The 16,735-nt window shown below is 39.7% G+C and overlaps 1 protein-coding gene across 30 annotated transcripts in view; it reads left to right on the forward strand.

The window, feature by feature from the left end:
• RBFOX1 (RNA binding fox-1 homolog 1) overlaps nucleotides 1–16,735 on the forward strand; it is a 1,132,467-nt gene that overhangs the window by 477,717 nt on the left and 638,015 nt on the right. For all 30 annotated transcript variants that reach the window (XM_069030260.1, XM_069030257.1, XM_069030263.1 and 27 more), the window contains one exon: nucleotides 875–937. In XM_069030260.1, the coding sequence (XP_068886361.1) occupies nucleotides 875–937 (63 nt within the window). The remainder of the gene's footprint in view (nucleotides 1–874; nucleotides 938–16,735) is intronic.

Below are 16,735 nucleotides of genomic sequence, written 5' to 3' on the forward strand. Positions count from 1 at the left end.
GAAAAAACTATCCAATATGTTTACTGTTTCGAATTTTACTGAAGTGGATAAAAACTATCTTAAATTTACCTACAGAATGATTTGATTATACTCTGACCTAGGTGTGTATTATCCTTGGAGACTCAAAATATGACCAACGATTCTGTTTTCAGGGGTATTTGTATCAAAGAGTACATATTGCCATTTGCACGTGGAAATGAAAAATGCATGTAGGGCGAATCTGTTAGGTAAAACATGGCTGAGCTTACTGTAACTACTAAAATTCAGTGAAAAATTCTGTAAAATGTTGCATGTCGCAGCTGCTCGTTAATTAGAAAGAGTGGCATGGAATAGAGTGTTACCCTATTGGAATTCCCAAATATGTGCTTGTAAAATATATTCTGAATGGCCCCCTTTTGGTAATGCATTTTATGATAATTTTCTTTTGCAAAAATTGCTTCAAATTTTCCATTGAAGGATACCCAGAAAGCAAATTACAGTGGTGTGTTCCTATTGAAACAGAAACCTGTGCTGGGGAAAATTTACAGTTACAGCTTAGTAATGTCTATTTTAGTAGGTAAATTTGCAATGAAAACATAGATTTTTTGGTTTCAAATGCATTGCAAACTATCTGAACGTATTTACTGTGCATGGAATGTTTAATAAATAAATAATGAAAATCACACTTGTGAATCAATAACCAGAATTTGCTGTTTGGCTTTGTACTACAATAAAAATGCACTTATGGCCCAACAGTATGTATAGTGACAGCCCAAGCAGTGCATTAGCAATTGCATTTTTTGTTGAATCTTTAAGCCTTCCATGAGTGCAGGGCACAAGCAGGAGCTCTTCTGAATCCATCATTCCCAATAAGAATGTGTTTTTCTTTCCCCAGGAAACTCCACAGAAGCCCCATGCAAGTGGTGCCTATTGTTTCCATGAGCGGAGCCTCCTCTCAGTAAGTGCCCTGATTTTTGTGCTGCCTGTTGATTTTCCAACATCTCTCCTGTGCTGTCACAATTAATGCAGAAATACTTTGGACTCCCCAGCTTGCTGTACTGCTGCTGCATCACCAGACTAATAGAGCACAAGTAAAGGGTCTGATGGCTTTTAGCCTTCAGTGAGCAGCAGCTTGCCAGTGACATGCTTAGAAAACCAGCTTGCCTGGTTCTGGCTGTAGGTTAAAGTGATTTTCTCTTGTACTGCCCTTGTATGTGTTTGGGTTGTTTCACTGTCGTGTTTGTGCCACCTTTGGCTGATTACTTTGTGTACAGATTACTCACAGACACTTTTTCCCCTCAGAAAAGCTAAGGATAATTAATTCATCATCATTTCCTTTATAAAATGCTCTCGTAAAGTCAGAATAGGGAATATCATGAATTAACCTCCAAAATTTATAGGACATGTGAAAAAAAGTATTTGTGCTGATTAATTTTTTGCCTTTTCCCTTTCTGAGAAAAGGCTTTCAAATCCAAAACACTTGTTGCTCATTCATACTTGGAATTTATTCTCTAGTAAAGTTTTTCATGTAGCACATACATAAACCCAATAATGATTAAGCCCTTTTTATTCAGGATATAACTTCCTATACTTACAGTAAATACAGAAGTGTCAGACAAAACTGTGTAATTCTTGGTAGATGTGTATTTTATACACATATTTTATTCTTTAGCAGTTTTTAATAATTCTCTGCTAAAAATAAACTCCAGTTCTCAGATATGTTGTATTGGGCAATGAGCATGGCTTGTTCTGTATTAGGCTGAGTATATTTTTGCTGTATATACATTTATAATTACACTCTTCTTTGTTCTGTGTTGCATATGGGTATTGACAAAATAATAGACTACATTCACCTTTTTGTTCTGCCGTATTAATTCTGCTGTGAGAATCTGAGTTCTGCCCCAACACACAAAGTTTCGTGTCACTGAAAAAATTAGACACACAGTCCCTGCTAGAAAAATGAAGAGGTTTGCATTTATTCTCCTACACTGAACACAATCTTCCTCTTAATGTCTTTGAAATAAGATTTCATTATTTCAAAAAGACTGCCTGCCTTACTGGATGGAAAAAAAAGCCTGTTCATCTTGAGGACAGATTTAAATCAATTCTGTAGTGCTCAGCGTGCTTGTTGCTTTTAGCTTTTCCTCTGCCACGAACAGTATTTTCTAGCACAGAATAACCTTACAGCCCTTAGCAGAATTTGATGCAATAGACAGCTTCTGTTAGAAAAATTCTGGTAAAAATTGCACGAAGGAGGTTGTGGTTTCTAACCCAGGGGAGACAGCGGTCCCTGAGATAATCACAGCATGTTTTGAGGAAGCTAACATTAATTTGACTGTGAATACAGTGCCTCAGTAGCTATAAATTGCAGTTTCCAGGAAAAGATACTCATTTTTCCCTCAACAAGCTAAAGCAGAGGTTTGGGGATCTACAAGGAGAAAGAAGAAGAAAATGCTCATTTGGAAGCTCAGGAAGGTTTAACTCTGCCAAACCTCCACGTGCATAATTTGTTGATTATTTTCCCTGGTGCTCATAACCCAGCAGCAGGACTATCTATCAGCTGTGGGGCTGAGGGGTGCCTGGGTCAGCAGGCTCAGCCCCAGCCCTTATGTTGCCTGGAAACAGCCTCAGGATGGGAGCTGGCTCCTGGCAGCTCCCTCTGCCTGGGCGGGATGCCCTCCTCACCCGGGACACGGGGACATGGCTATGGTACTCCTGAAATGTTCTGTCCTGTTCCTTTCCTGAGAAAAAGCATTGCAAAACAGAAATTCTGCTCCAGCACACAGGTGTTAAGGTGTTGGAATTGTATGTATTGAAACAAATATCTGCCTCTTCTCACAAATCTCTTGTGATAATCAAATTTTGTATTCAGTATCCTTCAGCTGAATTTTAGTTTAATTCCTAGCTGTGGTTGCTTTGCAGTATTTTCCTGTTTCATTTTGATAGAGAAATATGTTGAGGTAAGTACAGTTTTAACAGTCTAACTACAGAGAAATCCTGGATTTAAAAATTCAGTTTCACAACCTATGGATTTAGGTGTTTGACCTTCTGTTAATGGTGCAGTAGTGCCTACAGTGCTCCAGTGAAGCTGCAGTGCATTGAGTACACCAGTAAACAAAGCAATAGAAGACAGTTCCAGAAAACCACTGAAAATAAGCGTGACAGGCAGAGGAGATAGAATTGTTCCAAATATACTGTGGGAAATCAAGGACAAATAGTGACTGGCAGGGGGTTTGTAGCAGAAGTGGATGTAAAACCTAGATAAGGAGAGTCTTCGCTCACTCCCTGAAGTGGAGAGGTTTTCCCATTCCATTGTGGCAAACTGGAATTCTCTGAGGTGGGAATGCTGCAGAGGGTGGGCAGTGCTAGGCAGCAGCACCATGATCCCCCTGCTCTGGCTGTCCTGTCCCAGCTAAAACTGAAATACAGGAGCTGGGATTGATCTCGTGTGTGCTGGCAGGGATCTGACAGGGAAATGGAGGTCACTGAAGGGCTCTCAGGTTGGACACTTGGGCTGTGTTGCATTCCTCTGAATCGAGTTTATTCTGAAAGATGGATTGCTGTGCTTTGCCCTCCCCTACACAACTCCCTTGCCTGAAGCTGCAATCCTTTGGCAAACAAGATATTTCCCTTCGGTATTCCACTGGAGTTCTCTGAAAAGAGAAAAAAATCAGAAATGTTTCAGTGTTTGGCAGAAAGTTTATACAATTCTTGCCCATTCTGTTGTTTTTTCTTACTCTTGAGGTTGTGCACAGCTGTTCCATAGTTTGATAACCATACTATAATTAAGTGTTCTTGGTTTATCAGTAACATCTTTCCTTGACTAGGAGATTTTAAAGTAACAGACAAAGGATGAACCAAGGATGCTGCTTCATGTTAATTTGACAGCTTTTTCTTGGGAAGGTCTGCCATGACTATCCAGGTTTTAAACCCTTCTGCATGTAAAGATATTTATGCCAAAAGGCTTTTGCTCTCCAAACAGCCTTACCTTCACTCTTCCTGCAGTCTGGCAGTGACACAGAGGTGCTTGCTGTACTGGAAGGGCCTATAAAGCCAGTGAAAGAAAAGCATTTAAACTCCTTTTCTTAGAGTGAGCTGTGTTTTCCTTGGAATTGTAAACATGCAGAATAAAATAAGGGAGAAATAGCTGTTATTGCATTGAAAATATTATAGGGGATTATGAGTCCTTTTTTTCCCCCTCATTAACCACATCTTTTAAAATTGTTAATACAATAAATCTATTTTCCAAAACATCATAGCATGCCATGGAGGAGTCTGAGATGTTTAGTGTGATCTAAGGATTTCTACCTGAGAGGCATGAAAAAAAAATAATTGTGAAAGAGATCTATTATAAAATACCACAGTTCTCTTGGAAATAAACCAATATTATAACTTTATTCTAATAAATAGGGAAGAAAAAGATTTAATGATGGTATTCTTATTTATTCATCTCGCTCTATTCTGATGCAGTCTGAATGATAGTATTAGTCTAGAGAGTTGAATATTTTTAAAATTGCAGCACTTTGAATTACTGGTATGTGAAAATTACAATAAAAAAGGGATGAAGAATGGTAGTTAGACAACGTAAATGATGCAGTAAGTTCTGCTCCATTACTTTATCTGAGCTAGAATGGGGAACTGTTTAGTTGTTAGGATCTGCTCCACTGTCATATTATTCATTGTTGTTTTGCAATATCTTCAAATATCTTCAACAGTTATTGTAGGAATTCATTAAGGACCAGGAGCAGCGAGGCATTTACCTGCTCCTAATGATGAGCAGGAGAATATTCTCATGGATGTTTTTGCTTCAGAGAAAGCTTAACTAGGGTGCCTGAGCCTGACCTGTGTTTGATTTTTTTTTTTCCCCCCTCTAGTGCTGCTGCAAGGTAACTCAGTGTTAGGTGGCTGATTTGTAATACTGCTTTTCCATCAGTTAGAAATGTTTCATTCCATATGTTCTTTCCTGTTTAGGGAACTAAATATACTACTTTTGTTTAATTTGGTGGGTTTGGGGTTTTTTAAGTCTGCATGTTCCAAAGTTTCATTTCCCACCGGGGAAGAAAATGTTGTGGGTTTTTCTTGCTGTCATTAATGTGAAGTTTTTTGTATGAGTAAAACCACCAGTGATCTTGGACAAAAGAGCAGTTGTGTGGGGGCAGGTTTACATGAGTCACTGTTAAACCAGTGCTATAAAATTCATCGTTTCCTAAATGGTGAAAGGGCTACAAACCAGAATATCAGTGGTCTGCTTTTGATTTACTGGTGGTTCTGCTGCTTGGCTCACTGAAACCATGATCTTCCTACAGAAGTAAAGGAAGACACTGTCCTTGTTTAGATTGTGCTTAATCACTGCTGCAGGTGATTTCTGTATTTGTTTGGGCAGCTAAAGGTGCTCTCTCAAAGCAGATTCGGGGGCATAAGGCTCAGTGAAATTGAATAGGACATCTTGAAAACAAGAGGCAGACTCCTAACACAAGGGTTTTTTTGGAAATACCACTGTAGATTATTTCAAATTATAACTCTCTAATGAAAATTAGCATTGTAATTTTCCCTTGACTGTATACAAATGTAAAGAAATATCTTAACAATTTCTTAATTTCTCCTTCCTCTCTTTTAAGAATTCAGTCCCTATTTCTTTCTGATGGATTCTTCTGTGAACTTTCTAAATTCTCCATCTTTCTAAGTGGTGTTTTGAGTTAACCAAGTAAAAGCCTTAAGGGTTAAATATAGACTGGCCTTAGCTTGTGAATTTATTGTACATAGCAGCCTGTTTTCTGACACCACTGAGTTATTTCCTTCATGAACATTACAGTGCAGACATATTCAGGCATTATGAACATTTCCACATGCATGTAAACACCCAAAATACTTCAGCTGACAATTGTTTGCACTCTGGATATTCTCCAGATTGCAGCATTAAGGGGGTTTTCATCAAGTTCATTTCCACAGCTCCATGGCATTTAAGAGATATCAAGTCCCAATATTCCTGTGAGATCAGTATGTGCTATTATCTCTTTATTACAGAAGGAGAAGCCAGAAAATTGAGCAGCCTGAGTGATGTGCCAGGAGAAGGACTATAGCAGAGCTAGGATTTGAATTCATGTTTCTCAAATCCCAAATCATTGCCTACATTCTTGGGCCATCTTTCCTCTGCTCTCCCTCTAATCCGGTACCTTTTATTGTTAATCATTTTTTTCATTTAACAGTGAAAAAGACCTTATAATTTCATGCTCTTTCCCGTCTCATAAAAATTTGAAATTTTTCCTTAAGAAAATCCTGCAATTATTAAATGTGTATGGAAAGTGTGTGATATGCAAAGTCCTATCAGCCCAGGGCAAAGCTAATTGAAATATGACATTCCTAGTGATGATCTGGGTCGTGTCAAGGGTGTCACCATCCCTTGATGAAGATATACACTGGATCCTCTTTTCTTTGAAGAGCTTACAGACTTCTGAAACTTTCTCTGGTAATGCTAATTATGCAGTGGAGGTGCAGCCACGGCAGGCACTTGGGCAGTTCAGGGCAGTAAATTTTAAACCTGGCAAGGCTGTTCTGGGTTTTGGGGTGTGTTGCTGGAGGAATCACTCCTGTGTGGCTGCTGCCACAGTAAGTGCTGCTCCAACCTGGGTGCAGCTGCAGCCTGAGCATGGCTGGGGCAGGAAAGGCTGGCCAAGGACAGGGAAAGCCCTGAGCCTCAGCAGTGCACTCAGGGTAACAGTGTGGGACCTCAGGCCATGGTTCAGCGGGGAATCGCTGTCCCTGCACCCAGAGCATTCAGAGTCCATCCAAGGCCACTGTAGGTGGCTTTTTGTGCCCTGATCTGAGGTCCTGCTGAGCATCCCTGGGCACAGGTGTGACACCTGGCCCTGTTTCACTGGGGGAGTACCTTTGCTGCTACTGCTCATGGAAATGAACAGGAGCACTGGATTGCAATAATTGTTTAGAGGTGGGGAAAATTTCCTTTCCTTTCTGTCCTGCTACTACATTTGAGGTTAGTTACTGAGTTCACAAGTCTGTGTTGTAGTGTAATTCCTGTGTAGCACAGGCACAACCAAAAAACAACAGCCTTTGTGAGAATTTTTTACTGCTCCTGGGAGATGTGTTAGAAATAATATAACTGATAGGTCTTTAAATTCTGAATATGGGATGGCAGCTGGAAAATGCATCTCTAGTGAGGAAGGAGAGCTCTGGGAAGTAAGAACAGATCTGTTGATGTAAAATGGAAAGTTTATCCTCATTCTCTATAGTTTAAGAAATCTAAATAGGTGAAAAAACATGAGTTTGACAAAGTAGATTTGTATTTGGCAGCATTTACTTTTCCTTCAGGACTGTTTAATTTCAGGAACTGAGCTGTACCTCCCAGAACTGCTTCTGACTGTGGAACTTTCTAGGAGCTCACTGCACTATGGGAACATTTTAGAATTTACCACTGGGGTTTAGCAATTTGGGATTTTTCACCAAGAAGCTAACCCTTTGTCTTTTACACTACTGAAATCTGTTTACATCCATTAATGCATTAATGAAAGCAGTTTGTCTGTGGCTTGCCAAAAGCCACTGCACACTAATCAGGGTAAATTTGGGCAGATCGGTCAGAGAACAGAGTTCTTGTCTGTGTGTGCAGAGGGAGGGCTATGTCCTCTCCTAAATTCTGGTGCAGCCCCAGCCCACTGGCTGAGGAGGGAGAGTAAGGAAAAAGAAGACAACAAAAAAAACCAACCAAAAAAAACCCCCCAACATAGAAAACCTTGATGCTGTGCAAACACTGCTCAGCAATAATAGCAATAACAAAGTTATCAACAGTGGTTTAGTCACAAATCCAAAATACAGTTTGTTTGAGAGTTTGTTTTTGTGGTGGTTTTTTCCCTTATCTTGAAGGATAGTTTGCACAGCTAAATGACACAGTTACAAAATATATATATAGATATATATTGCACCTACACTGAGAAAAAAATTGATCTGAAATCCTTCACAAATTGTGTTTTTATCAAGACCAAGATGTTGTGTGCTATTGATTTTTAGATCTGCCCAGCCTACAAGTAATAGAAGTTTCAGAGACAAAATAATTTAAGATGGTTTTCTGTCTTTTGTGTAAGCCGGGTTAGGATATTGAAGTACAAATCAATTGCTTTGCCACTCAGATTCCTTGAAACCCAAAGAAGATTTCAGCATAAGTTATGGTTTCCAAATGTTTGTGTTTTCTGGTTCCAAGTCTTTTCCTGCAGGCAATAGGCCTTGTTTTGTCTGACAAGCTTTTTCACACCTTGGTCACAGTAGCACAACAGGGAGCTGTAAAGAAAAGCATCCAGGAGGCAGGATCACCACAGATGAAACCTAGCAGCAAAAATGTGAAATAGAATTATGCAAAAATCATGTGTGAATAGCAAGATCTGCAGAGGATTCAATCCAAAGGTAGCGGGGAAATGATGAAGTGGCAGAAGTCCCATCTCTGTGACTGGTCTCTACTCTCCAGTGTGTTCTGATCACACTTTGAGGGGATCAATTCTACTCCCAAAACAGTGGGAATAATCTGACAATAGGAGCTGGGTGGATCAGGGCAGAATCAGTTTCATGGAGGTGCCTTTGTCATTCAGGGCAGAAATTCTGAATACATGAATCATTTGGCTTCAAATAATACCCACCTGGAAAAATAAAATGATGATGAGAGCTAATAAGACAATAAAACCACTCAAATGAACGAAAGCAGATAGTACACAAGTGATTTTATGGCAGCTCAATACAAGTTCTTATTATTGACTCAGGAATGTTTATTTAAGGAATGTGTTCGGGAGGATGTAGATTTACAACCTACAGGTATGCTCAGAACAGCATACTCTGTGTTTGAGAAGTTGTGGATAAAAAAAATACTCTCATAGACTTGATGTTTAAATACAATAGGAAACCTTCATTTGCATAACTTGATGAATAACTTTAGACTTGGGTTTTTCTTGAGCTTTGTTGTGTACCAGAGGGAGAGAGCAGTGACATTCTTTAGAGAGTACTTTTAAAGCAGCTCTAAAGTTCACTTGTTGAAATGCTGAAAGTATTTTGTACCAACTGATGTGCAGTTAAATGAAATAGACTGATTCTCTGTAGGTTTAGGGATATTTGTATCATCATCTAGTTTTCCCTAAAAGACACTTTGATGTAATAGGAGACTTTTCCATGATTCATATTCTTTAAGAAAATGGCCCATATTTAAATTGACTGTGGCTCTGTCTCCAGATGTCAATAAATTATTTCCTTGAGAACACCGGTCCCAAATGCAGATCCTTGTAAACAACCCCCTCACTAATGCTCCTTCCTGGTATCCAAACACTGCCTCTATGGTTTCTTGGGAGGCCTTTTTTATTGTTCAAAGTGGGGACATTATCCCAAGCACTGTTTTGTTTATGGAGATTTCATCAGTCTGTCCCAGGCACACTCCTCTTCCTTCTGTTCCATTCCACTTCTCCTCCTTGTGGGATGTTTCTCCTGCTTCCCTCAGATCTGGGAATGAAGTCCTGCATGGATTCATGCTGCATTCCAGGTGGGGATTTTGTCCCTTCCTTTATGGGCTCTCTGGGTTCAATGTTGAAGGAATAGAAGGGAGAATAACAACATAATTTTTTCATTGTGTGTGACTATGCCTATGTCATTTTCATAGTGCAGGATGGAAAGAATAAAATCCCTAAAATGTATGGAAAGGCCACCTGAGAATATTCTAACCTGAAAATAAGCCCAATTCCAAGGACTAACGTTCTCTGCAGCAAAGCTGGGAAGGTTCTCATACAAAGAGCTGTTTCTTATGGGGGTGGATTAGCTGCTTGAACTGCAATATCAACGGAACACCTGGAAAAAGGTTGAACTGGAAGGCAAAAATCACTTGATGACACAGTTATTGAAGAAATCACATAGAATTGAATCGAGATCTCACAGTCCTGTGTCTGTGGCAGGTACTGTAGTTGCTGATAAAAGGACACGTAGTGCAGATAGCAGATATAGGTTATGCTGAGGAAAGAGGAGTGGGATTCACTGGAAGGACAAGGAGGTCAGGGGGAAAATGCAGCCAGAACCAGAAGAGAGCAGCAGCCTTAGACACACTTTGGTGGTGGAGACTGGAAATTAGGATCTGTGTCTCAGCACAGAGGGGAGATTTTAAGTGCACATCCATAAACCAGGAGGCTGAAGTGTACTGAATCCACTGGATCTACCAGTATTTCACTGGAATGAATAAATGGTGAATTTTTACAGTGAAGGGGATTGATAGAGGGAAGTCCATGGGAATCTATAGTGTTCAGTTTGTAAAAGGGACAAAATAATGACATATTTCTGTTGAGACAGGATTGTTCCAAGCAGGCAGAACTAAAACTGACTGGGAGAGTGCAGAAAGCTGAAGGATTAAGTGCCAGAATAAAATTCACTTGGAGAATTTTATAATAGATGGAAACCTTTCTTTGATGAGGGCGTGCATGACTATTATTGCTCAGAAGTGTGTTTTTGGAAACATCAGATGGAGTTCTCAGCAGCATTAGTTCGCTGCTTGACAGCTGTCAGAAAAAGCAAATTGAATATTTAGCAACTTTGAGAGAAGGCATTCAACACAGAAAACACAGCCCTGTCTCTGCTGTAGTGGGAATTGGTTTTACATGTGCTCCTGCACACAAATTTTGGTTACCCTGTGTCTCACAGAGGTCCAGGGGAAGGTGACAGGAATGATCAGAGGTGTGGAAGAGCTGCTGTGCAGGGAAGACATGGAATACATGGTACAGTCCTTTCCCTTGGGAAAGGATTGACAGATGAGTGAAATGGGAGAAGAGGATAGATTGAAATCATTATTGATATTGATTTGAATATTGATGTTATAATGATATGACTCATAAGGCAGGGATTATGGACTCAATGACTCATAAAAAGAATGTCTCTTTTCGTGCTAATGCTATTCAAAAGCTTTTCCACTGGATAGTTCAGATGCAAAAAATATATGCAAGTTAACAATAATAGTCTAAATTAATGTATGGCATTTCTTACAGAACAAAATGCAGGATGTTCCTCCTTGCAAATTTCTGTGGGCAACACTGGTGCTTATATTCTTTCATAAACATCTAAAGGTGATTGCTGTTGGACAGAGTATATTATTTTAACTGATGCAGTTGAAAGAAGCTCTTCTGATGTATGGCATTAGAAATGTATTTATGAATCTGGTGTGTGGCTCTTGGTTATGTTATTTTTGTGTACAGAAATTGTGTCTCTATAAATACATAATGGGAAATTTAAAGACAGGAATCAGCATTTATGATATTCAGCGGCTTTTAAAATGTATTTGTTGAATTATGATGAAAGAATACTATTTAAATCTTTTAAAGAAGGAGTTGTTTTTCTTGAAAGCCGTTTTCTAATGAATTTAATCTGATCACATTATTTTAGATTCCAAAATGTTTTCTTGATCTGTTTAGGAAGGAAATCAGTGCCTTGGCTTTAAGGTGGTAAGCCTCATCTCAGGGTACTGTAATGTGGGATGCAGTTTCACTCAGCTTTGATACTTAACTACCCTATCCCCCTATCCTCTTTTTTTTTTTTTTTTTTTTTTTGATTAATGGTAGAAAAAAACCCAAACCTATTTTACAGTAAGCAACTACCAGTGATGTTGTAAGGCAGCTGCTTTGCCAGGCAGTGCTGATGGGAAGGGAGATGTTTTCAAACCAAGTGTGTTTCTTCTGGTTGTTGGCAGTTCACGTGCTCCCAGCAACAAACCTGGTAGGTTCTGTAGATCCCCTTCTGTGTTCCTGCAGCCTCTGAGGAGAGTTTCATGACTTCAATTATATGTCCAAGACTGGAAAAAACATTAAAAAACATTATAGTCAGACAACCCTTCCAGTTATTTTAATGTGTGTTTTTCATGATCTTATAATTTAAGTGTTTGCCAGGCCAAAGATCAAGGAGTGGGACAGTTTGATATCTGTGTGGGGATGAGCTTTTCTTTTTAATCTCCAGCCTCAGTCAACCCTTTCTCTCTTCTGCTGCCCAGAGTAGTTGTGACCTGGAGTGGGCTGACACTGTTTGGTGGATATAATTAAAATAATAGTATGATCAATAATAAATATCATTAATCTGATACTATGGTACGGGCCACAGTATTTATTTGCTGCTTTTTTTGTTCAGTACTCTTAAGTTCAGCTGAACACAGAGAAGGCAGTTTTTCATTAATTTTTGGAGTAAATTTGGGTGTTTATATAATGGAGAAACACTGGAGGAAAAATCCATTTACATAAGAATTCAGGAGCAAATGAAACAAAGCTAACTGCATCCTCATTATTCTATTTGAATGCAGCGTGCCAGCCAAGTTAGATTTGGTGGAAGGCCTTATTAATGACTCCTAAATGAGCAGACTTTGGGATGGTGATATTATCTGTGATGCATTATTGAATCAACAGAAATAAACCTGCTGTCATTAGCCTAATTATTTAGATATGCTGAAACATAATGACTATTTTAAGTGCAAATAAGCTGCAGTTAGCAAGCAACTAGCCAAATAAGTGAGGTGGGATAGCAAGGGAGTGACTCACCGGAGCAGGGAGGGAAATTGGAGAAATGTAAGGACTTATTAGAAGAAAAACAGCCAGGATGCCATTTCTCACTGTTCCAAGTACATTGGAGGGCAAAGCGCTGCTCCCCGAATAGATAATGGTGATACTGTTTATTGGATTTTATTTTTTTTTTTAATTTTAACTCTCCTGCTTTGCCAGAACATCTGTCTGAAGTGAACTCTGAGCCTTTGCTAGATCAGCTTTGCCAGCGGTTATTGCAGCATCTGTGAGTGCTGAAATTACCCACAGATGGGCTGGCTGGGGCTCAGCAGCACCAGCTCCCAGGGATTTGGCTGCTCTGCTGCCCTTTAGTGGAACAACCTGGGACTAGAAATAAGTGCCCACAAGGTAAAATAGCTCTTCCTGTTATGAGTTAGTGGGGGGGGGGATGGGGGGAAGAGAGAGAGAAGGAAACGAAATTAACTTCTTGAAAAATACTTGTCAACTGCAGTTCAATAACAGCTAATTTGAATGTCAGGTTTTCTCATTAATCCCTTGATTAAAATAATTTCCTTTTTATAGCCAAAATACTTGCATAAATATAGAAAATATAATAATGTAGAAGTTATATTTAAAACCTTTTTTTCTGAGGTTAGGTGTGTTTGTAATTAAATCTGTCAGAAGAAAATAAGGGTTACAGGCATCTCCTCATAGTTGTATGCAGGAATCCATCTTCATGCATCATTTTCCCTCATTAGCTGTTAAAATAAGGAAAAAGCAGTTGTTTTGTGTGTTGTTTTGGGTTGTCGTTGAGGTTTTTCTTGGTATCAATGTAAAACTAGTGAAGAGAGTGCTTTCTGATATCAGGAAGCCTGTATTGTATAACAGAAGAGGAAATTTTAGAATTAAATTTTCTTTTAGTGTCTGTGACTTCATCGTTTGCTAATAAATTCACTTTTCTATTTTATTATGGATTGTGTGACTTCTGATATCTGCAAGATTTTTTTGCAATTCTATCCTGGTTCTATTTTAAGTGATTGCAAACTGGAAGGTCCTCCTTTGCTCTGAGTGTTCAAAAAGAGACAAACAAAGCCCAGCCCAGAACCCAAACAGAAACAAAGCTTCCTGCAGTTTGGCTGAAGGTTTCTTCTCAGTGGCATAATTCTCATGTTAATTCTCAGTTCAGAATCGTCTCCTGTGAGTATTTACAACCCATTAGAATTCATCATCTATTACATTTAGAGCACAAGACTTAAGTGCTGTGGGTACATTTACTTTCCCATGCTTCTTGTTAGGTTATTATCTAAGGAATATTTTTAAACTGATTTTTCTGCTCTTTCTGAAAGTCATTTAGAAAGTCCTGTCTGACATTTTCATATGAAAAGTGCTAAATAAGTTTCAAGCAGAAAAGCATGTGCTCTCCACCTTTAGCTGCTGACAGGTGCTCAAAAGCTACTATTTTTGTTTGTTTTTAATGAGGGCAAAGGATCAGTTGTTGAGCCAGGAGAGAGTTTCTGTTGTAGTGACATCAGTGAAGAGTTAAAATGCTGATAAATTCAGGACTGTCTCAAGCCTAGCGTTACCAATTTGATCGTGTTAAACATACTGAGGTGGATGTGGTGATTTGTACTTCATTTGTCATTTCAGTGGCTTTACGTTGCTCATGCTTTGGCATAAAAGGTAAATGAGGTGGTATTTCAGTTGATACAGTTGCATGTGTCTTGATACCAAAGTAGTTTTCTGTCTGGAAAAGTTTAACCTCTCTTGAATGCAACAAAATTGTAATGCTCAAAATACACCGAAGAGAAAACGCTGCACAGTTTCCTTATGAAACCCTTTTGAAGTTGATTAATGTTTCATAGAGTTTATTTACAATATGTATAATAGAATTTTGCATAATTCAAAAGCATGCTATTTGATCTTGCAGCATTTATTGAACTAAGAGTTTTTATAAAATGCATAAACAAATATATCAAACCAATGGTAGAAGTACTCCAGGGTAAAGTACATCAGCTGTCTGAGAACTCTCTCCAAAGTGCTGCTCGAGATTCTCAGTGTGCAAATGCCCTGTACAAAATGAGCCTTTAAAACACGTTTTCCTATTTCAAGTAATTCTTCTATCCTAGAATACAAAAAATATTTTTTTTGGAATCATAATGATTGGAGCCAGTAGGGCATAAATTGGCACCACATGAAGATTTATCTAAGTCCTCAGTAAATCCTGGTTCTTGGGGGGGGTTATTCTTGCAGACCTACATTTTGAAGATTCAGTCTTTTGAGAGTCAGTCACACTTCCTCTGCAGGGGGCTGTGGGATGTCATGAAACTCAGTCCAGAAAGAATCTTCATCCAGACAGAGAAACACTGATTTTCCCTGGGCTTTTCAGTACTTTCTGTGATACCATTTTGTTGATTATCCTTGATCCTGGTCTGTCTGGTTCTGTTAGGGACATTCATGTGAAGGGAGCCTGCAACAAACCCACCTGCAAAGGCAGTGGACTCAGCTTGTAGTAACTGAAATGTGTCTTGAGACAGAATGTTTCTTTCCAGGTTTTTCCCTTTTTTTTTCCTTAAATTTCAGATTTTTCTTTGTTTAGTTAATGATGTGTAATCATTGCAGCAGCCTGTGAAACAAGCATTGTAACATCTGCATATTATTCACAAGCCATTGTTGCTGTGTGGAGAACAGAAAAGCATCTCCCACTGACTTCTCCCACCTCACAGTCTGGCACAGTGCTGGTGGACAGGAGACTGACAGAACAGAAAGAAAACTCAGAAAACTGATAATTGAAAATGGGAAGTTAGATTCAAACTTGGATTAATTTGCTAATCCCAGCTCTTTGGCTGCTGCTGCTGCTTTTAAAAGTTTCGGAGGTCTGATTTATGTGTGGGGTTTTGTGTGGTGTTCTCTTATGCCTGCCAAGTTTTCCCAAATGTCACGGGTTTATTTCACATCACATCCAGTCTCCCTGGCTCATCCAGTGTTCTTGTCAGGGGATATGTCTGTGGTGCTGTGGGCATGAAGAAAACTCAAAAAGAAAAATGTGTTATTTGTTTTTGTCATTTGCAAGTTATTTAAGAATTCCGTTGCCTGGAAGAGGAACAGCAGAATTAGCAATTAGTCAGTTTTCTTCTTGTTATGGAGAATTCTGTAATATGACATCTCCAAGTATCATCATTCGTATTGGTGAAATTACTGAGAAAGTAAAAGAAAAGCTGTATATTGGAATGTAGAAGGAGCCAGCAATGTGCCTGCATGGCAGAGAGGCTGGATGGTGTGCTGGGCTGCTTGAGGAGTGTTGCTGGCAGGTGGAGTGGATCCTTCTGCCTGCTTGGCGCTGGGAAGGCCACACTGGAGTTCTGGGTCCCAGCACAAGGGAGATGTGGCACTGCTTAACCTGGAGAGGAGAAGGCTGGGGGGATCCTCCTCAGTGTGCCTGAGTACCTGGGGACAGGGACCTTTCAGCAGTGCCTGGTGACAGAACGAGAGGCACTGGGCACGTGGGGCACAAACTGGCAGGCAGGAGGGTCCCTCTGATCAGGAAACGTTTCCCACTGTGAGGCTGACTGAGCACTGGTTACCTGGCAGAGTTCTGGGCTCTTTGGGCTGTGCAGAAGCTGGCTGGACATTGTCCTGGGCAGCTCTAGGTGTCCCTGCTTGATGTCCAGAGGTCCTGTCCATCCTCAGCAGCCTGAGGGTTAGTTATGCTGATGCCTTAGGTTTTAACTTTTATATTTTTTAAATCCTGTACTGCCTGGTGTGTAACTCTGAAGTTTCTTGCAGCCTGTTCACTTCTCCTCTCTCGTTTGGGTAGACATAACAAAGCCTCTCCAGGCCTGCTCTCCAAGGACACTCAGACCATCCTAGGCCCAAAAAGTATAAATCAAAAGGCTCTGAGAGGGGGCAAGCTGAGGGGAAGTTGCATCATTAAACTGAAGCTTTAATTGGAGAATTAACCCTGATGTGCAAATGAACCAAACCTATAAAAGTGTGAAGAACTCGTGGCCTGCCGTCCATCTTGGCAGTAGCCTCTGGCTCCCCAGGGAGTACTTTTGAAGGCCTTTCAAATAAATTCCTGCCTTATTTCCTTACTCCTGTCTAGTCTCTGTTTTTAGATGGCCTCTCAAGGCATCAATGCAGCAGTGACAGTGTTACAGGTTCATGTAACTTCTTCAGGTCTCAGCCTCTCCTGCAGCGTCATTAAACACTTCAGCAGAGATGCAAGAAGAGAACAGGAAAGGAGAGAATATTAT

This window comes from Aphelocoma coerulescens, chromosome 14, assembly GCF_041296385.1.
Source record: "Aphelocoma coerulescens isolate FSJ_1873_10779 chromosome 14, UR_Acoe_1.0, whole genome shotgun sequence".
Classification (NCBI taxonomy): domain Eukaryota; kingdom Metazoa; phylum Chordata; class Aves; order Passeriformes; family Corvidae; genus Aphelocoma; species Aphelocoma coerulescens.